At 44.5% G+C, this 23,742-nt stretch overlaps 1 protein-coding gene across 1 annotated transcript in view; it reads right to left on the bottom strand.

Annotated features, from left to right (window-relative positions):
* Positions 1–23,742, bottom strand: part of RGS7BP (regulator of G-protein signaling 7 binding protein) — a 104,327-nt gene that overhangs the window by 2,773 nt on the left and 77,812 nt on the right. Inside the window, exons 3-5 of the mRNA XM_018569333.1 lie at positions 16,460–16,590; positions 13,299–13,443; positions 13,147–13,217 (exon numbers count right to left, since the gene is read on the bottom strand). Of these exons, the coding sequence (XP_018424835.1) occupies positions 13,147–13,217; positions 13,299–13,443; positions 16,460–16,590 (347 nt within the window). The remainder of the gene's footprint in view (positions 1–13,146; positions 13,218–13,298; positions 13,444–16,459; positions 16,591–23,742) is intronic.

Raw genomic sequence — 23,742 nt, 5'->3', positions numbered from 1 at the left:
TCAAGATCCAGGCCGTCAGACAAAGCTTGGATGGGGCCGGATGAAGGATGGGTCCCTGAGACAGAAGATTCTGCAAAACTGGCAACGGAAACGGAGGCTGTGTGTTCAGTTGGCGAAGCAGAGGATACCACGGCCGCCTGGGCCAGTCTGGTATGACCGCCAGTATCGTCACTGCCTCCCTCTGGAGCCTCTTCAGAAAACCGAGAACGAGTGGAACCGGGGGAAAGGCATACGCTGTTTGAAACGTCCATCCCGCGGTCAAGGCATCCGTGGCCATTGCCAGAGGGCATAGAAGTCTCGAGTAGAATTTCTTCAATTTGCAATTGACTGGGGAGGCAAAGAGATCCACGTCGTCAATTGCTGGAAGACTCGAGGGAGCAGGGACCATTCGTTGTTGTCTAGCTGGACCCTGGAAAGATAATCCGCCCGATGATTGAGAACCAGGAACATACAGGGCTGACAGGTGGAGAAGATGGGCCGCAGCCCACTCCAAAATCGGAGTCACTTCCGTCAGTAACGACAGACTGCGGATATAGGCCACCGCCGTGGTGTTGTATATTTTCAGTAGAACAGGCTTGCCGTGAACAAGTCCGCTGAAGGCCAGTAGTGCTTGCCAAACCGCCCTTAATTCCAAAATGTTGGAAACTATTCCCTTCGCAGGAAACGTCCATTGGCCTTGGGCTACCTGACCTGCACAACTGGCTCCCCAGCCTGACTCGCTGGCATCCGTGGACATTATCAACCATTCGGTCGGATCCAGTGACTGGCAATTGAGCAGATTCTGTTCCTGCAGCCACCAGGCAACACCCTCCTTCATCTGGGCTGTGACCCAAATAAACTAAGAGAGGTCCTCCGATTTCCACTGCATCAAAAAACCTATTTGAAAGGGGCGGGACCTCCACTGAGCCCATTTGACCATAGGTATTGTGGACACCATGGTGCCCACTACCTGCAGGCATTGAGTGGCCGAGAGAAGATCCGATGACAAGACCGGAGCCAGCCGACCGAGGACGATTGGAATCTTCTCCGGAGGAAGGGACACTGTACTCCGAACAGTATCTATCCTGGTGCCCAGATAAACCAGGTCCAGTGTTGGAACAAGATGGCTTTTTTCCCAATTGATCAACCATCCGAACTCCAACAGAGTAGAAATCACTAGAGAGAGGTGCGTCAGTAGTAGCTCCCGGTCCTGGTGCAAAGGGAGAATGTCGTCTAGGTAATGGTAGATGCGTACCCCTTTCTCCCGCAGTAAGGCGACTACGGCCAGAAGAACTTTGGAAAAAGCTCATGAAGAGGTTGTTAGCCCAAAGGGGAAGACAGACAAACTGATAATGAAGGTGGCCTAGAGCAAAACGAAGAAATCTTTGAAAAGAATGCTGGACTGGGATGTGGAAATAAGTGTCCCGTAAATCTATGGAGAGCATCCAATCCGTCTGTTGGACAATCTTCAGAATAGTTTGCAGCAATTCCATCTTGAAGTGCTCTTTCCTGATATAGCAATTGAGGCACTTCAAATTGATCACCGGTCTCCAGTCTCCCGTCCTTTTTTGCACTAGAAAAAGAGGAGAATAAACGCCCGAAAAGCGTTCCTGAAAGGGCACCGCCACTACTGCCCCTTGGGCAACGAGGTTGTTCACATACAAGAAAAGGGACTTCCTTCTGTGCTGGGCATAAATGGATTTTTGTTGGAAGAAAAAAGGGATGGGGGGGGGGTTTTGTAAAAGCCTCAGTGGAGGCCCATTGCAACTGTATTCAGCACCCAACGATCCGTGATGTTGTCCGCCCAAACCTGCCGACAGCTGGCCAATCTCGCACAGACCTGGCAGGCCTGAACGGACAACCCATCAAAAGGACTTTTGAGGCCCCTGACTCGCAACCGCGCCTCTCTTCTTAGAATTTGCAAAAGACGCATTGGGCTTCCATGGTCTGCGAAATTCTCTGCCCGGCCTATAAGAACGAGCATCCTTTCCTCTGTCCAAGGCCGCTTTCCTGGAAAAGGCATTTCTCTGTCTCAGCAGTCCCCTGTTCTGCCGAATAAATCCAGACTTTCCACCCGTAGCCTTAGCAATAGCAGCATCCAACTTATTTCCAAACAGGGACTGGCCCTCGAAAGGGATTTTACACCAACCCTGTTTGGAAGTCGGGCCCGCCAGCCAAGGTCTGAGCCGGAGGGCTCTCCTTCCCGTAACAGCAGATAACATAATTCTAGCCAAGGATTTAACCATATCTAAGGAAGCTTCTGCGAAGAAGACAGAAGAGAGCTTGATGTGCTTCAGCAGATCCAGGATCTCGGCTTTACCGACATCATTCGACACTGCTGTTTCTGCGCTGTCCACCCAGGCTTCAAGGGCTTTGGAAGTCGCGGCTGCAGGGACCACAGGTTTGCAAGCGCCCCCTGCTAATAAGTAGACATTTTTAAGGTCCAGATCAACCCGCCTGTCAAGCACGTCCTTAAAGGTGACGGCATCATCCAGCGGGAGAGTAACATGCCTGGCAAGCCTCATTAGCGCAGCATCCATGACAGGTGAATCTTCCAACTGTTTCACATCCTCCTTTTTAAACAGGTATAATTTGGAAAATTTATTGTGAAAGGAAGACTTGCGTTCTACCTGACTCCATTCGTCAGAGATCACATCTTTAAGCTCGTCCAGGAAGGGAAAAGAAAGCATCTCCTTTCTGACCTGCTTGAAGAAACGCCTCTTCTTCTCGGGCTGCTCTTCAGCATCCTCCCAAAGGAGAGCCCGCCTGACTACCTTAAAAAAAGGCTGCACTAGAGCAAAGTCAAAGCCATCAAATTGCTCACCTTCTTCCTCAGATGACGAGCCCGATTGGTCCTCCAGGGGATCCGCTCTTCGGGTAGCAGCACTGGCTCCACTGGCTCCTGAGGGGCCTGGCCTAGGTTCCGCATCCCGACTGGTGCCCGGTTGAACCTGAGAATGGGAAGCAACACTATCAGAGAACTCCCTCAGCGTGTCTTGAAACATTTGCTTCATCATCGATAACACTTGATGGCTATCAGCATCCTTATCCTTTGTGGCCACCCTGAAGCAATGTTCACAGGCCGTCTTGCCCGGCAACGCCATATTAGGACAAGCCCAGCACCCTGTGGGAGGGGGTTGAGGGTGATGCGAATGTGGCGGATGGCGAGCGTCACTCCACTGGTTTACAGACGAAGAGCGCTCCCTTAACCTTCTATCATGACGGTGTGGAGAACGTCCCTCCCTAGAGGGGGACCTCCGTCTGCTAGTAGATGAACGTCGATGATCTTTGGAATGAACCAAATGTGATCCAGATGAACTGTGATAGAAACAAAAAGGAATCCTATGACAGGAGCAAACATATGTGAAACTATAGGCGTCTATTAGACCGCCAATCCCCAACGAGAGTAAGAATTGCAGCTTACCTTCTTTGCCTATGATGGTCTGCTGGTGGGGTCTGTTTGTCCAAGGGCATGCTGTAAAGAAGCCATATCATATCATATATACTGCCACATGCACCAGGAAGGAACACCAGTATTATACTGGCTAGTAACCATAGCAACCACGTTCCCATACCTGTATGCAGGAAGTGCCAGCCAGGGCTGCCGGATCTGTGGAAGCCTGTAGGGTGGGGACGTCAGAGCGCTCAAGCAGGAGGGACGAGCAGCAAGAGAGACACAAGAGGCTCTATTTAAAAAGAGCGCCCATCCCGTAGCTCCGCCCCCGCCATTCACACAAGCAGAAGCCACTGCGCCTGTGCACTAGTGGCGGATTTCCACGTTCCAGCGGCCAGAAGATACCGCAGTAGCGCCGGACAGGGTGTTCGTGGAGCGCACTGCTTTCCAGCGACGGCAGCCGGAGACATCATGCTGCAACTCAGATCCCCCATACTAGCCATAACGGGAGCCATCCCTAGGCATAGCCCCGCGACCATCAGCGGGGCTTCCCACACTCACGACATTTAGAAGCTGCAGGGGGACCTCACCTCACGTAGACAATGAAGGTGGACTACAAGGATATTATCCCTGCAAGGTAAGCCACAACTCCCGATCCTGAAGCAGGAGGAAAAAAAAGGAACAATGGGCTGGGACAGCTGAGTGAGTTTTTTGAGTTAAGATCCTGTTAGGTGGGAGGAGAGAGGGGATTAACCCATTAGTGTGCTGACATGGAGCTGACAGGAAAAATTATAGTTCCGGCAGCATCATGGCAGTGGGTTCACAGGTAAATAAAACTACTGAACACCATTGCAGGGGATCCATTATTGCTATGGGGGACTTTTGTTGCTGCAGGGGGCTATTGTTGCTAAATGGGTTCTGTTGTTGTTGCTGGGGCTTTTGTTGTTGCTGTTTGGGATCCATTATTGCTGCTGAGAGAGCATTGTTGCTGTTGGGAGTATATTGCTGCTGCTGGGAGTCTATTGTTGCTACCGGGGGTTCTATTGCTGCTGTTGGGGTCTAATATTGCTGCTGATGGTCCATTATTGCCACAGAGGGTCCATTTTTGCTGCTGAGGGTTCAATTTTTGCTGTTGGGGCTTTATTATTGCTGTTAGGGGTCAATTTTTCATCTTGGAGGTCTGTTGGTGCTGCTGTGAATTGTTTCAATGTTACATTGCATTTCATTTTCTGACAAAGTATTTCTCATTATACTATACCTGCTTTTATAATATCAGGGGGCTCAGACACACAGGCACTATATTTGAAATTTCTGCTGGTTTAAAAAAATCATAGCTGGTTACAGGGTGAACTAAAAAGGAAATATGTATTAATACTTAATTGTAAAAAGGCTTGTGTAGCAATTACTGTGTATACAGATGTGGACAAATTTGCTGGTACCCTTCCACAAAAACAAAAAAGCAAACAATTTTCTCTGAAATTACTTCAAACTGACCAGTCATTGATATTCATCATTGTTTATTCCATAGTTAATAAAAATCAGACTTTGCTTTTGAATTTTGATTCAACAGAATATTTTAAATAATAAAAACAATTAAAATGATGGGACCCTTAACCTAATATTTTGTTGCACAACCTTTACAGGCAATCACTGCAAAAAAAGTGAATTCTGTAGCTGTCAATGAGACTTCTGCACCTGCCTAACTCTGTTTAGACGTTCGATAGGGCCACCTCAGTCCAATGTTTTGTTCTTGGCCATTCTTGGCCAAGCTGTGTGTTTTGGGTCATTATCCTGTTGGAGGACCTATGACCTGTGACTATGACAGAGCTTTTTGACACTGGGCAGTATGTTTCACTCCAGGATTCCATGATAGTCTTAAGATTTCATTGTGCCCTGCACAGATTGAAGGCATGCAGCAAAGCAGTCCCAAAACATCTGTACTCATAACACTGATGTGACCTGCCAAAAAGTTTCAGTTTTGTCTCATATGTCCAAAGGACATTCTCCCAAAACATTATGGCTTGTTAATATGCTTTTTAGGAAACTCCAGTCTGTTTTTTTTAAATTATTATTATTTTCACACAACAATAAAGTTCTCCTGGGTTTTCTTCCTTGGAGCCCACTGTTACTCAAAAAGTGATTGTTGGTGCGATCAGACACCAACCTGACCTGAGCTCAGCTTGTATCTCTTTGGAAGTTCCACTTCGCTCTTTGCCTACTATTAGCACTACCCTTCTGTTCAATTTGGGGTTCATTTTCCCCTTGCGACCACATCCAGTGCTTTGCTACACTCCCATGGATTTTTTAGACATGCTGGTCTACCATTTTCTTTCTGAACTCCTCAGACAACTCTCTCTCTCTCCCTGCTTTCTTTGGCCCAAGTACAGTGTGGTGCACACAATGATACCAAACAGCAGAGTGACCACTTTTCTCTATATAAATAGGCTAACTTATAGATTACAAGGTCTAAGATATATGGCATGGTATATGGCATGGTAGTTGCAGAAAACGTTTAGTTTAAAATATCTTTGTAGAATAATCAATAATGTATCTCTTTGCTTTAGCATTTCCTTTGCTTTTCTCTATGGCACACCAAAGTCATGCAGCTAAACATGAGACAACTGCTTTTAATTTAATAGTTTTTCAGGGTGAATGAAGAATTATTTCTGTGATTAGCTGTGATGGTACCAATACATTTGTCCACATCTGTATTTTATATCATTTTTCCAACACTTTTTCAACTTTTGGCATGTAACATCTTTCCTTGTGCAGTCAATCTTTATTTCTATAAGTGTTTCATATGTCATATAGCTGGTTTTGCCTAAAGGTCAGAATATCTTTATTTAGACTGGTAATTATTATTTGCTCCTTGGTGGTGATAAGCAAACTTCATATAGTCTAATTTTCCTTATCCACTACCGCAATCCTGTTTACTAGGTTCATACCTAGTTTTGTTAAAATACCAGTACCTCCTAACCAGATACCCATTCAGTGCATTGGAAGTACTGGCTGTTATCCCTCCCTTCATGAAAACAGAAAGAGGGCTGGTATGTAAGTGTATACCTGCTTTACTGATGCCATGCCCATCAGCACTGAGCTGGGGTCTTTAGAGGATGGGAACAGACAACTCCTCTTAAAACAGCAGCACTTTGCTAAAGTGTACATGACTCTACTGTCATCCCAGGAGAAGGTGTGAGAATTTGTGGTCCACATACAATGTTTTGTATGAGTCTTGGTTAACTGGTCAAGCATTTATTAAAAAGAGCAAGTAAAAAAAAATACAAAAAACAGTGGTAACAAATAAGTCTCAAGTGGTCTTTCTTTCCAAGCCCGGGCTTGGTACAGGGTTCAAGTTGGGAAAGAAGCATCTGAACTCTAAAGGGTCAGCTATAGAGCACCAGAAAATTTAACTATGGAGCATTAGAATGTTCAGATTGGTTATTATTGGATATAATTGGATATAATTGTTTCATTTGAAAAGAAAAGAACAATGTAAATAGAGCTTCATGCCTTTTTCGTATAGGAATACCAACTCATATGGCTGCTGCAGGCTACTATATTGAGGGTTGGGGTGGCATGTCATTCTAACATTTTTTTTTTTTAAATGTCAGATTTGGATCGGTTTGCTCAGTCCATCAAACACTCCTCCTAAAACAGTCCAGAACATACTAAAGAAAATTTAAATAAAACACTATGCATTACCTTTCAAATTGTCTAAATGGGACTGCTGCCGTTACAATAGAATTTGTCTCGATGTCAAAGGCTAATATTTTGCATTCAGTTCTTTTCCTATCTGTATCTTCATTACCTTATCTAAGAACAGCTTGTATTACTATATGAAAGCATACAGGGTATTGTGGGTGACGGAACATGCTGGGAAACTGCACTTCTTCTGCAGCTGGATAGCGGGATACCAGCAAATGAGGCTTATACCAGACTTTCATCCACTGGTATAAAGACTCCTTTCATTAAACTGAATGAGGACAGCCGGCTTTGCTGTCCTTTTATAGTGGCCTACCACCTAATGGCCCCTTGTAGGGCAATTTCCTATTGATTTTTATACTGCTCAGATTATTAGTGAAACCACAGATCAGCCATTACTTGCTTCACGTGCTGTAAGAACAAGGTATAATTAATTCCCATTTAAGAGTAATTCACTTAACCTGCAGTTTGGGATGATGAATTATTATGGTACTGTGATTGATTACATGATGTTGCTTTTTATTTTCAGCAGTAAAGCATTCTGGAACCACAGGCTGTTTAATGATATTAATATTCTTCAGTTATATAGAGATGATACATTTATAGAACCACATCAGTTCCTGCCTCTGAAATTGTCTATAGACTAACATCCTTGTCATATGTGTGCAGGGGGTTTGGGAGGGATGGGGTCCCCTATATTTCAGGTGCGATTAGGGATTCCTGTGACAAACTTGCGTTTTCCTGCAGCAGGAATCTCTAATCTGGCATTTACATGCAGCAACTGTCACCCATTCTAGGGGATGATGAATAAGGTGAAATACTTACCTTATTTCCTGCTTCCGTGCCAGTGGGCCCTCTCCTTTACTCCCAGGATGTGGGCGGGCCCATGGTATCCTCATGTATAATGCAAGATTAGTGGTGCCCATTTGCTTACATTCCATTAGGGGGCAGAGAGCTGTCACGAAATGTAAACAATTAGGCGGAACAAGTTTTCGTGACGTCATGGCTTGCTCCGACCCTTTGTTGACATTCAGGAGCAAAGCTGTGATTTTGGGGCCAGTGTCCGTCGGGATCAGTCGTTTCGGTGGGTGTCAGGAATTTTTTCTTTCCGCGAGTCGGCGGCCGCCATCCATTCTGATTGGCGTGGATCTACACCACTAGACGGCTTGATTGACCTGTGGATCACAACGATGGACATTTTTCACTTTTTTTTTTAACAGAAAACTTGTGTTGTGGCTTTTTTTTTCTCCAAATAAAGGACTTTTGAAGACAGTGTTGTGTGTTTATTTACAATTTTACTGTTATTGGGGAATGAGTAGGGGTAACAACTACCCCTTACTCATTCACGAGAGGGTGGGTGGCATCTGGGTGCCCCCTTTTATGAAGGGGGTACCCAGATACCTTTAAGCCCCCTGCCTGCAGACCCCCACAACCCTGTGCCAGGGTTGTGGGGTAGAGGCCCTTGTCCTCATCAAAATGGGGACAAGGTGCTTTGCCAGAGGGTCCTTTTGTTTTTTTTGGTGTTGGGCTATGAATTGGGGGGACCGCACAACGTTTTTTTTTGTCACATTTAAAAACATTCTAACAACCTGAGCTGTAATTTTGCAGCCAGTGTTCATTGGGTTTTGTCTTGTTGGTGGGCATTGGGAATTTTTTCTTTCGGCGAGTCGGAGGCCATCGTCCATCATGGTTGAGGTGAATCTACATTGCTGGACGACATGATTGACCTTTTTTCCAAATAAAGGATTTTTTTATGGTGTGGTGCGTCTATTTACAATTTGACTGTTTATTTGGTAACTACACCTTACTCATTCACAAGGGGGGGATCTGGGTGCCCCCTTTTTGAAAGTGAGCGCCCAGATTCAGATAAGCCCCCCGCAGACCCCCACAACCACTGGGCCAGGGTTGTGGGGGAGAGGTCCTTGTCCTCATCGACATGGGGACAAGGTGCTTCTCCAGGGGGTACCCCCCTTGCAAAGCACCCTCCCCATGGTGAGGGCATGTGGCCTGCTATGGGGCAGGCCACATGCTTGTCCCCCCCTTTTTCTGCTTTGCCAGGCTGTTGCTTGGAGCAAAGGTTTTTTTATTTTGTTTTGTTTTTTTGGCATTGGGGTAAATTTCCTACCAGACCTGTTTTAAGTAAAAAAAAGTAAACGTCACTTTTAAAAAAAAATTGTTTCTGTTTAAAGTAAAAAAAAGTAAACGTCACTTTTAAAAAAAAATTGTTTCTGTTTAAAGTAAAAAAAAGTAAACGTCACTTTTTTTATGTCACTTTTCTGCAACAAATTTTCATTCATAAAATTCGTTTAACTCATTCAAAATTAACGAAAATTTCGGATGCGGACGTATCCAAAATGAATGAGATTTCGGACCTGAACCCGGTAAATCGAAATAACGAAACATCCAAAACGAAACAATTTTTTTGCCGGCTTACACGTCTGAATCTGAGTAGACTATCCATTTACGTAGAAGTGGAATGTTCCATGCAGCAAAAACGTGGAATTTTACAATATTCAGAACATCACCCCCATCTGCTCAAATGTATCTAAATTAACAAGAGTAAGGCTCCATTCACACCTATATTTTAGGTGCTATTAGACATTATTGTGTCGGGAACTTGCGATTTATGCTGCATTTGAACGCCGGCACACCGTATGTAATCGCATATGATACGATTACATCCGGTTAGAAATGAATCACTGTCCCTGGATACACGATTGAGCGTCCAGGGAGAGTGATTGATTGATTATTAACTTGAAAGGGTGACAGCTGCAGCTTTTAAATGGCAGATCAGGCATGCAGGAAATTGCAAGTTCCTGCTGCAGGAATCCCTAATCACATCTAAAATATAGGTGTAAATGAAGCCTAATTAGTTTTAAATGTACTTTAAATAAACTGGACCTTTGTGATGCCTTTCCTTTTGCTATTTGAACCTGAGCACTTGTCTACAAGGTTCACTTTTCCAAAGCTGAAAGTCTACTACAAGTATTTAACTATACTTTTTTAAAGCAGTTTAAAGCTGTTAAAAATATTATTAACCTTTACAGTGGGGGTACCCTCGCACTGCCAGGGTTAGCTGCTTGTTTTTGGCTAGGGTAAAACAAAGAAAACTAAAATAGTTATACTCACCCAATCCTTTGAGCTGGGTGACTCTTAGACCGGTCATTGGAGCCTTTCTACCACTCCTCTGCAGCGGTATAATCGTCACGTTCTATATACAGTTTATAGGACATGAGGATGCCTAGGGACACCGTGGCTGCAGCTGGAGACAGGCTGGAGGAGGAGCTGTCACAGCCAGCAGGCTCAGAGGTTCAGGTGGGTATAACTTTGTTTTTTTTTGACCTTAGGCAAAAACAAGTAGTTAACCCTTGCAGTGTGGGGGTAGCCCCACTGTAAGTGTTAATAAAATGCATAACTGGAGTTTTTTTTTATAGTATTACAAATCCAGAGTTTTGATTTTTTTTAAATAAACATGTAAAAGAGATAAGCCTGGTGTAAACCATATCAATATGTGTTAAAAACCTTTGATAAGATACAGTATTCAGTATAATTTGTAATCACACAATGTATGGGGAAGCTCCGTTTGCCTTTACATCTGCAGGCTCTGTTTCCTGCTTTGCAATGGTTCAAAATGGTTTTCCTTTATTGGTTTACCTTATCACTAGGGATGTCCCGATACCACTTTTTCAAGGCCAAGTACAAGTACTTCCCCTCATGTACTTGCCGATACCAATTACCGATACTTTTCCTTAAAGGGACAGGCAAGAAATTGGTCTAACATAATTAGTCCGTATTGTTAAAAAAACAATACAGACTAATGATTTTAGGCCAATTTCTTTAATTTAAGACTATTTTAGAACAATAAAACATTTTTATTTGCTTTCACACAGCTGTAGTGAAACTACAAATCCTCCTCTGGGATCATTTAACCTATTCATGTTTTCAACCGCGATCGTGTGGGACCACCCGGGCGGTATTGCGGCGGGAAACTGTGCGATCTGCCTGGCGCGAATGGAGTGCCATTAGAAAGTAATGGCACTGCCAGCGCGATCGGCGGTGGTGTGCAATTACGTGACCGCCCAGCCATCCGCTCGGTTTCGTGCACGATGACCGGGCGGTCACGGATCGCACACCACTGCCAATCGCGCTGGCAGTGCCATTATTTTCTAATAACACCCCAGTCATGCCAGGCATATTGCGCGGTTTCCCGCTGCAATACCGCCCTGCCTGTGTGGTTGCACACGATCGCGGTTGAAAACACTGCGCATTTATTCGCATGCAGATGATAGGGGCCGTGGGTTGGTTTTAATTTTTGTAGATTTTATTTACTTTGTAAAAAATTTTAATTTTCATTTATTTTATTATTTTTAACTTTATCGCCTTTTTATTTTTTAAATTTTGATTTAGTTACATTTTTAATTAGTTGTTATTATTTTTTACTTTTTTATTTTATTATTTTTTACTTTAACTTTTTTAAACTTATTTTTCACTTAACTTTATTGCTATCACACAGGGGAGAACAAGCCCCTGTGTGATAGCATTTGGAGGTGACATGTACTCTTTATGTGCTAGAACTCCTGTGACAGGAACGAGCAGCGGGCGGGAACAGAGGCTGAGGGAGGTGACAGAGCCTGTCACAGTTCCACCGTCAGGCTCTGTCACCGCTCCACGCCCCCTACTCTGTCACCGCTCCACGCCCCCTTCTCTGTCACCGCTCCACGCCCCCCCCACTCTCGCTTGCCCGGCACTACATGTCCCGGGTGTCGGGCGACACGAATTCAACACCCCTGAGCAAGCATAGGCGCTATGTATCGGGGCATTTTCACAAGTACTTGTGAAAATGCCCTGTATCGGTCCCAATACTGGTATCGGTATCGGGACATCCCTACTTATTACAATCCAAGTGTCTGAGTTAGTTGACTTATTAACCACTTCAGCTCTAACCCCCTATGAACCAGAGCAATTTTTACATTTTCACTATGGGCAATAACTTTATTGTTACTTAAAGTCCGTAGTTCGTAGTAGACACTAAACTCCGTAGTTAAATCGTAAAAACGCATTCAAGTCCTTAACTATCAATAGAAATGTATCTTATTTGTGTATCACTCGGCTGTAGATCCTCAAATCATCTCTGAATTGTTGCTGACACTGTCCTTCCTTCTGGAGGGTGGCTACTTTTGTTCCCCATGATTCTGTGTGTGCTTTAGTAGCCACCACTCCAAGTTCCCTCCCGTGATGGACTACAATCTCAATACAAATTGCTAAACTTTTGACCTAGAACAAATACGGTATGCAAAAAAAGGTGAACTAAAGTCAGAATACTTTAGCTGCTTGTTTTAGAAAGTATTGAATCAGTTGGTCAGCATAACAGCCAGGCCACTAAGTTTTTAGAACGAGATCAGCAACCTTTAAAACAAATGTATGCCCAGAGTATGCACACCATAGTACTTACACAATCTGAACACACTTTAAAAGCACTTTTAAACAAGTCCTCGTTCATCTTGATGGCTATAGGCATTGCTGATACATTCATCTTAAAATTTACAACACAGGCAATTAAATCTTAGCTTTTTCCTATTACTTCCTAATGCAGTAGAATTTTGGCAGCCTGCCAGCCCTCTAATATTAACACACAGCATGTCTTTCTAAGCTGCTGAAACTACTGAAACCAGGCTTCTTAGCTGTGATCTTTAAGAAAGAATTACTTCACATAACAAACAGCTAGAAAGGTCAGTGATGGGTTGTTTTAAAGCTCTTTTACTGCTAGTTAAAATAAACAAATAATGTAATGTCCTCACTCTGGGCACGGGTGCACATTAATGTTGTGTGTTTCTCTGTGGGGTTCTTTCTGTCCTGTGACTACTAGAAACCACCTTACAAGGTACACCAACAGCAACAAAAGCCTGATAAGAGGTTGAAATCTTTCTTCACTATCTGTTCTCAGAAAATATTTTGTCCCGATTTCCACTTTGAGTAAGAGTACAGCAGAGTACAGTACTTACAGCAAAATGTATTCATGCAAATGTTAAAGAATATAAATGGAAAAGCTGATTAGCAAATTATAATCTTACCTTGGTTTTTTAATGGCAAAGGCATGGTCTCCCTGAGTTTGCTTAAGAGGTTTTTCATTTCCCTCATGTCCCTGAAAAACAAAAGAAAACATCTCCTTCAGTTTGGCGTTCCATTCATATCCAAGACTCCAATTTTCCTCAGTCCCTCGTACCTTTCTGTGTTGTCAATGTCTGTGGAAACCTGCCAACACTGCTGGACATCTACTGGGGATGATGATGTGTCTTCTAAGATTGGAACTTCAGAACTCTCATCCATTTTGTAGTCTATTATCTTTGGACCAACACACTGCTCTTTTCCTTTAAGATAAGAATACAATCAAATAAGAGGTATTTATTGGCATATAAAAAAAACTAAAAACTTTTACATCACAGCTTTAAGCCACAATATTTAACAAAGTACATAGAGCCATGCGTGTCAGAATGGCTGCATAACTGACAACTGATGGTGAGTTTGGGTCAGATCTGTATGACCTATCAGTTGGTTTCCGGATTGTGGATACCATACACAGTCACAGAGAAAACAAAGAATGCATCTATGTTGACAAGTGAACGAAAGACCTGAGGGAGCCCATAGACATAGCATAATCCTCCTTCATTCTGGTTGTTTTTGTGGATACCATACGCAGTCACCGAGGAAACAAAGAATGCATCTATGTTGACAAGTGAACAAAAGACCTGATTTTATGCAAAATCGGGAAACCATTTTATGTACAGTATCTGATACCTGCAAGAGAACCACTAGCCATTCCTTCATGGAAGTCAATTATCAGACTAATGATTGCTATTCACTATTGTTCCCCCTTCAGATACCCCAGTGTTAGAGCTGCCTGCCTGCACACTCTCCCTCCTCAGACATAAATGTGCAAGCTCAGGCTAACAAAGCATTCATGTGTATGGAATAGGGATGTCCCTATACCAATGCTAGTACCGGTATCTGGGCCGATACACAGCATTTTCATGTACTCCTGAAAATGCCCCGATGCCTAGATCAGATACCGGCCGTTTACATTTTTTCAACTAGCTTCGGCCATTGACCCCCATAGCCCCTCCCCCGGAATACCTCTTTACCAAACGCAGGCTCCCTCTCCGCTCTGACCTCTCTGGAAGTGTGACAGCATGGCGGGGGTAAGTGTTGTGTGGACAGTCTCTTCTCCCTGCTAGTGCTGGCTGCAGAGCTCGGTGTCCCTTTCACAGACCGCTGTAGCCAGCATGAGATGGCAGAAGAGACTGTAGCTGTGATCCCCCGCTGCCCCCCTCCCCCCTGTATCTTAGCTGTTGCTGCTCCTCCGTGTCCCGTCCTTTTCAACTTTATGAATCGGTTTCCTTTTGGTGATATATCTCAGTGTGAGATGCCCGTGCTCCTTGCTGCACAGCAGTTTTCACTCTCATTGTAAGAAGAGAATGTCCGTTCTGTATGCAACGGGGGAGGAGAGAAGCTGTAAATCTTGCCTTCACACAGAACGGACCTTCTCTTCTTTCATTGAGAGGGAAAACTTCTGTGTATGTCTGGTGAGGGCATTATTATTAAACACATAAGGAGCATGGACATCTTACACTGAGAAATACCACCAAAAGCAAACAGTTTCATCAAGTTAAGGTGATGCTGGGGGTCCAAAAGACCCCCAGTGTCACCTTTACACTGGAAATAAGCTATTGAAGTGCAGATCGCACTTCAATAGCTTATAGCTGGACTGCAGGAGCCCAGAACTGACAGCCCAGGGACCGGAAGTGATGCAATCTGCATCGCTCGCGGTCCCATAGAACGGGGAGGGGATCAATGAACGGGGAGGGGACCGACACAAAGGAAGCTGGTCCCGGGCCCGTAGGAGGGGCAACGGGGCCCGGGAAGCACGGCGGCGGTGTCTACGGGACACAGAAGAGATCTGGCGGCAGGTAAGTCGCCAGAATCACTTCTGTTGTAAAGCCGACAGTCAGCTTTACAAATTTAAACAGACTCCCGGCGGCAATAGCCGCCGGGAGTCTGTTTAAATAGCCCCAATGCTGGCGACGTACACTGTACGTCGTCAGTCACGAAGGGGTTAACATATGTTTTACATTGTTTACTTGTAAAAACCTCCTTTGTGCAGACATCTATAAGGCCTGATGCTGCTTTTGAGTGCCACCATCTTGGATGTAATATCAGCAGCCTCAGTGCTGTCAGTCTAGTGACAATCTATTGCAGCCAAACTATGGCTCTCCAGCTGTGGTGTAACTACAAATCCCTCCATACATCTGCCTCCAGGAGTCATGCTTGTGGCTGTCAGAGTCTTGCAATGCCTCATGGGATTTGTAGTTGCACCACAGCTGGAGGGCCAGAGTTTTCATACCCTTGCTCTATAGTATTCCCTTCACTCCTTCCCTGGCAGCTACATTAAAGGTTATGTAGGGAGGTGAGGGAAGGAGGGCCTGGGCTTGCACATATAGTATCTGGGCACTCCCAGAAGAGGAGAAGGCTATGTGGCAGGAGGGAGTAGGAACTGTTACTGTGCTAGGTAATTGACTGTCCCTGGAGTGGTCAAATTCCCTAGTGAACTCAAAGGTACAATGCAAGTGAACAAAAATTATTAATGGAAAAGGAAAACTCTACAAGTAAGCATTTAAAATACTTATTTTTAAATTCTTACTTGCTCGTTTTTGTCTAGCTTAAAAACAAATTAAATTATACCCACCTGAACCGTGGAGCCTGCTATTTCTTAGACTGGTCCTTCCAGACTCTCTCCCTCTCCTCTGCAGCAATCTAAAGTCCCCTAAATCATCATATTCTATACAATGTGTGTAGCTGTGAGGATGCCAAGGAACATTCCAATGCTGCAGCATAGAAGTAGGCAGGCAAGAGGGAGTGCTGTAACAGCTGACCGCCTCGGAGCTTCGGTTGAAAAATAACGTTGTTTTTTTTCAATCTAGACAAAAATAAGCACGTAACCTTCCTGGCGGTAATCCTGAGTGTGGCTTGGGGGTAAATTTTCCGTACCAAATGCGGTAACCCTGAGCCACACTCGGGCGTCTTCCGGGTTCCTTCCCTGCGAGCGCCGGCATGGCAGGGGGGCGGAACCGGCGAGAAATTCAAAAGTAAAAAATAGAAAATAAAAAATACTGAGATAATCATACCGCGAGGGAGATTAACCCTTGCAGTGCACTGGTAGCCCCACTGCAAGGGTTACTAAAATATTTCCTGGAGTTCTTCTTTAATAAATACACACCCATACCACAATCAGCCCCCTCTTTCACAGCATCACATTCACTACTAAATCCATGGGGCACTTTAATCATCCGATGCAGAGGTAGACTCATTCCAAATGGAATAACAGGTTACCTTTCCGCTGGTATTGGAGGGAGCCTAGAAGACACATAGATTTCAGCATTTCAGTTGTATACATTTCTAGGCAGCACTGCAGCTGGATATAAAGTCTGCAGATCTCTGGGTGGATCTCCCCATCTTCTGCTCTAAAAAAAAATGACACATTAGAAAAGGTTACAACCTCAAATACACGTGTAATCATACAGTATCTCAAGTCATATCCAGCACAACACTTTTCTTCTAATCAATGGAAGAGTTACATCTTCATCTCACCATAATCTTCCACTGCTCTAAAAGATTAATGTACAGCAAACAAATAATAAAGATAATAATAATAATAATCATCATAATACACCATTCTATCCACCTTTCCAATGATAGCATTTATTGGGCACTTAGGTGCTCCTGTTTGATGGTGGGTAAGTAGGATTATCTAGGGGTGACACTTAGCCAAATAGTTGAGGAAGTCCAACCCTTAGTAGGAAAGTCAAATCAGTACCAAGTGGGTGAACAGAAGAGGCTCTTTTGGCTGCCAAGGCGACAGATACCTGGTGATGTCACCTGGCTAAAAGGTCTTCTTCTAAAGCATGAAACATGAGACAGCTGTATGTAGGTCCAAATTCAGAGAATATATGACAGAAAGGTTGGGAGCTGAGAGATAAATCTGGGTGTCAGCTCTGTACAGGCGACAGTGATCTAATAACATGACTAAGACTATAGGTATAGATGGAGAAAGGTAGATGCCCAAGATCCAGATCCTTGTAGCACATATGAATATAAGTCAATTTGCACCAGTGCATTGTAATGTGTTAAAATGCTTGTTCACAACACCCCAAAAGCACAGGGAAAATATACTGCCTGGCCAAAAAAAGTCACACACTGTATTTCGTTGGACCTCTTTTAGCTTTGATTACGGCAAGCATTCGCTGTGGCATAGTTTCAATAAGATTATGCCAAGTCAACATTTATTTACCTAAAGTTATTTATCTAGAGTTGCATTCATTTTTCACCAAGATCTTCTAGCGATGATGGGAGAGTCAGACCACTGTTTAAAGTCTTCTCCAGCACGTCCCAAAGATTCTCAATGGGGTTAAGGTCTGGACTCTGTAGTGGCCAATCCGTGTGTGAAAATGTTCCATTATAGTCAATGGTGATTTCCATGATTTCAGGGGGGGGTGGGGGCACATAAAATGCATTTGCATTGTGTTCAATTGTGATGTAAAAAATATATTAGGCATTTTTAACAAAACATGTACAGTATGTGTTGTTTGATGTGATGTTGGGAACCAGGCCTTAATGACCTCTAAAACCGCACTTGACCTATCCAGCCCAAAAAGAAAGCCGCACTCCACAGTCTCCTCCCTCGTGCCATGCGGCTGTGTTTTTTGGCTGGATTGACTGAAGGTGAGAGGTTGGCCTGCACCTGTGGGATCTCCATTACATGGATCTAGCTGGACGTTTGGAGCGGCGAGATTTCTCTGTGCACTTGATCTATGGTAACATACTTAGATATTTTCAAAAATAATCCCCTATGGATCCCAAATAGTAATTTTAACAATAAAGTTACAGCAGACAGTGCATTTTCATCTATGAATTATCCTTCTCTAAAGAGATACTAACTGCGGCTTTGTAATAACCACCAAAATTCAGTCATATGTGAAGATGATAGAACTACGCATTTCTTGACTGAACTGCTTTATATGAGTTTTATGAAATTATTGAATATTTAATTGTAAGAAACAAGAAAGTTACAGAAAAGAAGGTAAATGACAGAAGAGTAAACCATGCAATAATACACTTCTACCACGAGATGGCGATGTATGCTTGATGAACAGGTTACAGTTGCTGTGTATGTAAAGAAAAAGGTTTTTTCCGCTGTTAAAAATTAAACTTACACTTTATTAATGACGCATGTTTCTAAAATGATTTTAGTTTTCATACAGCAAAGATACAATTGATACAGGTTACCCTGCAGGTACCTGCTGGTAGTAATCGAACCATTAAACTTGTACAATAATTAGGTAGCCTGCACTTTAAATATGAGCTTCACACTCCAGTTGTTGTTTCCTACTAGAGCCAACAATTCACACATATAGGGGCCTCACTGTCAGTAAAATATTAATGCTCAATATATTTACAATTAAAGCAGATCTTAAACTACAAGTTAAGTTGCCTTATTTTCTGAGCCCCACCCCATGCCAAAATGCTGCACTAAATAAAAATAAATCTGTGATTAAAAAAAGATGGTTCATATCCTTCCTTCTATACTGCAGGGGTGATGTCACCATTCTACTGACGACATCTAGGGGAATGCAGAGTAACCTAAATCTGGTGAAATGATGCTCCAGCACAGTGTAAGTCCCTGTTCACACCTGGGCGTTTTGACGCTGAAAGCTTAAGCGTCAAAACACACAACACAAGAATTCCTATTCATTTCTATGGCCCCTGTTCACACCTGAGAGTTTAGCAGCAAGCTGTAAAAATGCTGAATGCTGGAAAAGGTGAATGAGCTTCATTCAGGCAGATTCAGCGTGTTTGTGCTCCATAGATTTAAATGGAAAACACACCAAAATCGCGCGTTTTTGTGCAAAAAGAATGCGTGTTTTTACATTGTGGAAGACCACCTGCAAATAACACTGGGAAACAAAATGGCTGATTCATGTCTGCAAAATGTTCATTCTGAGGCATTTATAAGTCTAATACAGGCACAAGCATGCCTGTATGAGGCAGGCTTGGATGCAAATTGCTTGCCAGATTTGGCCAGAATGGGAATCTTTCTCTCCATCCCTCAAGGACAGCAAAGGTAAAACATGTACGTGTGACATGTGGCGTGTGACGTCTGGTACGTGGTGCATCTAAAGTTTGTTGTGATACTGTTGTAGCTTATGTTTCTGCTTGCTTGTGTGGCTATTGTAGGTCTGTGCAGCTGCAGATCTCCATGTGTTTTGGAACTACAAATCCCAGTATGCAGCTACCTGGGTGCCAGGCCTGTTTCTTTTCTGGGTGTACAGACTTTTATATGCATCACAGGACTTGTAGTTCCACAGCTGCTTAAAGGCTGATGTTGTTAACCCTTTGGCTAATGTGTAGGAGTTTATTATGTCATTGGCAGGACTTCTTTTCATTGGACAACACTCAATACACCCATATGCAGAAACACGTCCAAAACGCACATCTATTAAGTGTAAACGCGCATAAACGCGAGAAAACGTGCGGGAAACGCGCGGAAACGCTGACGCCTAGGTGTGAATGTGGACTAAGGGGTCTATTCACTAAGCTGCCGAGGGCAGCCGAGTGAATGACCGACCTGAAGTGAAGTGAGCGGAACACTGTTCGGCTATTCACTTCAGGCTGATACGGTTGATTTCAAGTGCAGAAGGAGTTCGACTCAGCCGATCCAACATCTGGATCGGCTGAGCCGAACCTCTGGCAGGTTACTCACTGCTGTTCGGACTATTCTTAACTACCTCCGGGCCGGCCGTAGTAAAAAAACGGCCGGCCAGGAGCTCTCTCGATCTGAGCGGGCGTCTCTAGACGTCCGCTCAGACACGCCCCCTTGCGCGCCCCCTTTTAGCTGTTTGGAGATCAGTGTCCCTGGTTAACAGGTAACCAGGGATGCTGATCTCTCTGAAAATCGCCGGAGCCAGCCGTAAGATCACAGCTGGGCTCCGCCCAGCTGTCAGAAGCCGCTCGGCCAGCTTCGGCTTTCAGCACGGCTCAGCCGGGCCGATGCATATGCGTTCGGCTCGGCTGTGCCGCTCGGCCATGATCGGGAGCTGTACGGGCTATTGTGAATAGCCCGTACAGCACCCCTTCGGTTCTGCTGAACCGGAGGGGTCCTGAGGCCGAAGCTAGCCGAAGGATCGGCCGAAGCTACGGCCAGATCCTTCGGCAGCTTCATGAATAGACCCCTAACAGTGTCTTTTCTGCTTTCTCACCAGAAGGATGATGTCTTCCCCAATGTACTGTGGACAGAAATCAGGGGGTAAAGTAAAAATATTATCTACCTTTTCCTCCCAAAGGTTTTCTTGTTTTGTGCAATGTTTTGACATCAGACATTGGGTCCTGGGTCAAAAAGCAGAACATAAAGTTCCCCTTTAAGTGCAGTCGGGATTGATATTATCCAATGTACTGTTTACTTGGAGCCTGACTGCTTAGGACACAGGAACATGGGTGTAGTTTTATACTGATATCTAGGGATGCACCGATATATCGGCGCCGAAACATATAGGCCGAAAATTGCACTTTTGGCATAATGCCGAAAGTGCCATTTTCCTGCCGATACATCGGCGCATCCCTGGTTTCTTTTCTCCCCGCTGGGCGCTGTTCCAGCGGGGAGAAAAGAAAGTGACAGCCGGCCGAGCGCTGCGGTGGAGAGCGCTGTGAGCGGCCGACGTCTCCTCCCACACCGCTCTGCCGCCTATCACAGTCCGGCAGAGCGGTGTGGGGGCGGAGACAGCACTGTCACAGGAGGCTGGGCTTTCCTCTCTACACCGCTCGCTCAGCCTCCTGTGACAGCGTGTCAGAGAGAAAAGCAATGTACACACACTAAGTGATCAGTGATCGCTGAGTGTGTGTACATAATTGAGGATATGGCATGTTAACTATATCCTCAATTATGAATGAATGGGAAGTGATCTACATCACCCCCATTCACTCATAATTGTAGTTATAGTAAACAAACCATGTTATCAATGAACAGGAACACTCATAGAGGATTCCTGTTCATTGATAACAAGGGACAATCTCTTTTTCTATTTTAAAAGGGAAATATCAGGGGTCTGTTTAGACCCCTAATATTTCCCCGAAGCCCCTAAAAGTAAAAAATAAAAATATTTAATAAAAAATGAATTCATAAATAAAAATATAAAAAAAAAAATATTTAAAAAAATTGAAAACATTAAAATAAAAAACATTTTCGGTATCGGTTTTGGTCTAACATTTTTTTTTTATTTCAGTTTCGTTTCGGTTTTAAAATTTCAATTTCGGTGCACCTCTACTGATATCTGTACAGGCCAGTACATGCATTTTTATGCCGGATCTTCTGCCAGCAAGATCCTGCATAGATAACAATATTATTTTACACCCATGTGCATGAGCCTTTACAAAATAAAAATTTCAGGACTGTCTTTGAAAAAACAGGACAGTTTGTAGCTATACAGAAAAGAGAGCTGAGTCAGATGAATGCAAGGAATTAGGAGATTTGTACATTATTCAGAAATCCCAGGTGAGAGGAGTAGAAGAAAAGGTTATTCCTGTGATTCTAGGGTGAATTGGTGAGGTTGGGTCTACACGTAACCAATTTAGAGTATATTGGCCCTATTCTTAGGCTAAGTTCACACATGCCTCAAAATGAAGCAGTTAACTGCATTTTCGAAGCCTCCTGACCGCATGTCAACACACTAGAGGGATCTGGAAATGGTCAGCACACCGTATAGTTCACACATGTGGGGTTACATGGCATGATGCGCTGTAACCACACATCTGGGCTGCAGGTGTGGCGTCATGTGATACCATGCACCCCACCTCCAGTATGTGTTTTTTTAATTTTTTATCTTTTTAATTATTTATTTTTAATTATTAATTTGTTTTACTGTTGGGGGGCTTCAGGGAAATATTAGGGGTCTAAACAGCCCCCTGATATTTCCCTTTTAAAATAGAAAAAGAAATTGAGGACACAGAGTCCCCAATCTCTTTTTCTGCAGACTCTGTTCTAAATGAATGGAAAGTACAGAGGCTTCCCATTCATTCAGAAAATATTTACTGTCAAGCAGTTTCTGAATGGGGAGAAGCCTCTGTACAGAGTGTTACTCCCCATTTGGAAACTCGTGAATGAACAGGAATTGATGTAAAGCACTTCCTGCTCATTCATACCTGGGGACACATAGTACTGTAGCGCCCTCTAGTATGCCGCTATCAAATTTAGTGTATATCTGGACTGTAATCAGTTTAGATGCTGTTTATTCTGAGTTCTGCATTCTACAGGTGTCCCTGAGTTCGCTGGATTGATTGCTCCTCCTGTTGCTGGGTAGGGGACTCAGCATACAGTGAGGGAGGATCCATCCCCAGACAGACTGTGCACCTGACTCTGACCAATCCCTGAGCAGGATGACTCAGAGGTATGGCTGAGGGCAGGTGATAAAAGGTTTGGGGACACTGTCCATAGCTCTCTCCCCTCCAGGGGCCTCTCCAAGGGAGGAGGCCTGTGTGATGCAAGTGACTGTCCTGGGCCTCAGCACAGGTGCTGAGGGCCTAGAGGCCTAGGATACTACAGATGCTTTGCTTGGGCCTCAGCACGTGGCAGGTGTTGGGGACCTAGAAGCAGAAGATACTACTGGATATCTGGCATGCACCTCAGCAAGTGGCAGATGCTGAGGGCCCAGAGACTTCAGATGCAGCTGAAAGAAAACCTGATGGAAGCTGGGCTGGAGGTGGAATCTACTTATCGAGGAGTGTCGCAGAGGAGCCGGTGAGAGCTACCGTCTGGAAACCTGTAAGAGATCCCTCACGCTATTCCCAGGTGCTTTGCTAATACAGCGCTGCATGACGGAATAAATGTCAGTCAAAGTACCGCAGCGCTGAATACTGAAAAATGGCCTGGATGGGAAGGGGGTTTAACACCGCGGATGTCAACTGGTTAATTCTAGCCGTTGCTACTGGAGAATACAGAGTCCTCTGAATTAATACCCGGGTATCTTACAATCCCAAACCCTCTCTCCTGTTAGAACCTGTGCAAATGAATACTAAGAAGAACCTATGACTTGAGCCGTTTTTGTTCCGGAGTGTCGGTGTTGCTGGATCTGAGTAAGGGGCTGGTGGCTGACAAACAGGTAGGAGAACCCTAGTTCATATTCAGCGGCTCCTTTGGGGATGAGCGCTAAAGTACTATGTGTCCCCAGTTATTTACAAACACTGGAGTGATCAGCTGATCACTCCAGCGTTTGCACTGCACACAGAGGACCAGTAAATATCACTGATATGTACCGATCCTCCGCCGCTCGGCCACGCACAGAGGGGAGCTCAGCCTGCAGCTTTTATTCTGGATCCCCGCTGCTCTCCTGGGCAGAGGCAGCAGGGATCCGAGGAGAAGTGAAGGAAGCGCTGAAGCCAGCGGGTGGCGGAGGAGGGAGCCGCTGTCACAGCAGCATAGCCGAACGGTGAGGAGAGAGCCGTTGGCTGTCAGATCCTGGCCGAGCGGCTCTCTCCTAACCGCTCGGCCATGCTGCTGTGACAGTGGCTCCCTCCTCCGCCCCTCCCCCCCCCCGCGCCGCCCTCCTTTCCCTTCCCCCTCGCTCCCC

The sequence above is a fragment of the Nanorana parkeri genome, unplaced genomic scaffold (genome assembly GCF_000935625.1).
Source record: "Nanorana parkeri isolate BGI_ZX_2015 unplaced genomic scaffold, ASM93562v1 scaffold1323, whole genome shotgun sequence".
NCBI classification, from domain to species: Eukaryota; Metazoa; Chordata; class Amphibia; order Anura; family Dicroglossidae; genus Nanorana; species Nanorana parkeri.
Note: the sequence above shows the minus strand (reverse complement) of the source record. Positions and strands in the feature narration are given on the sequence as shown.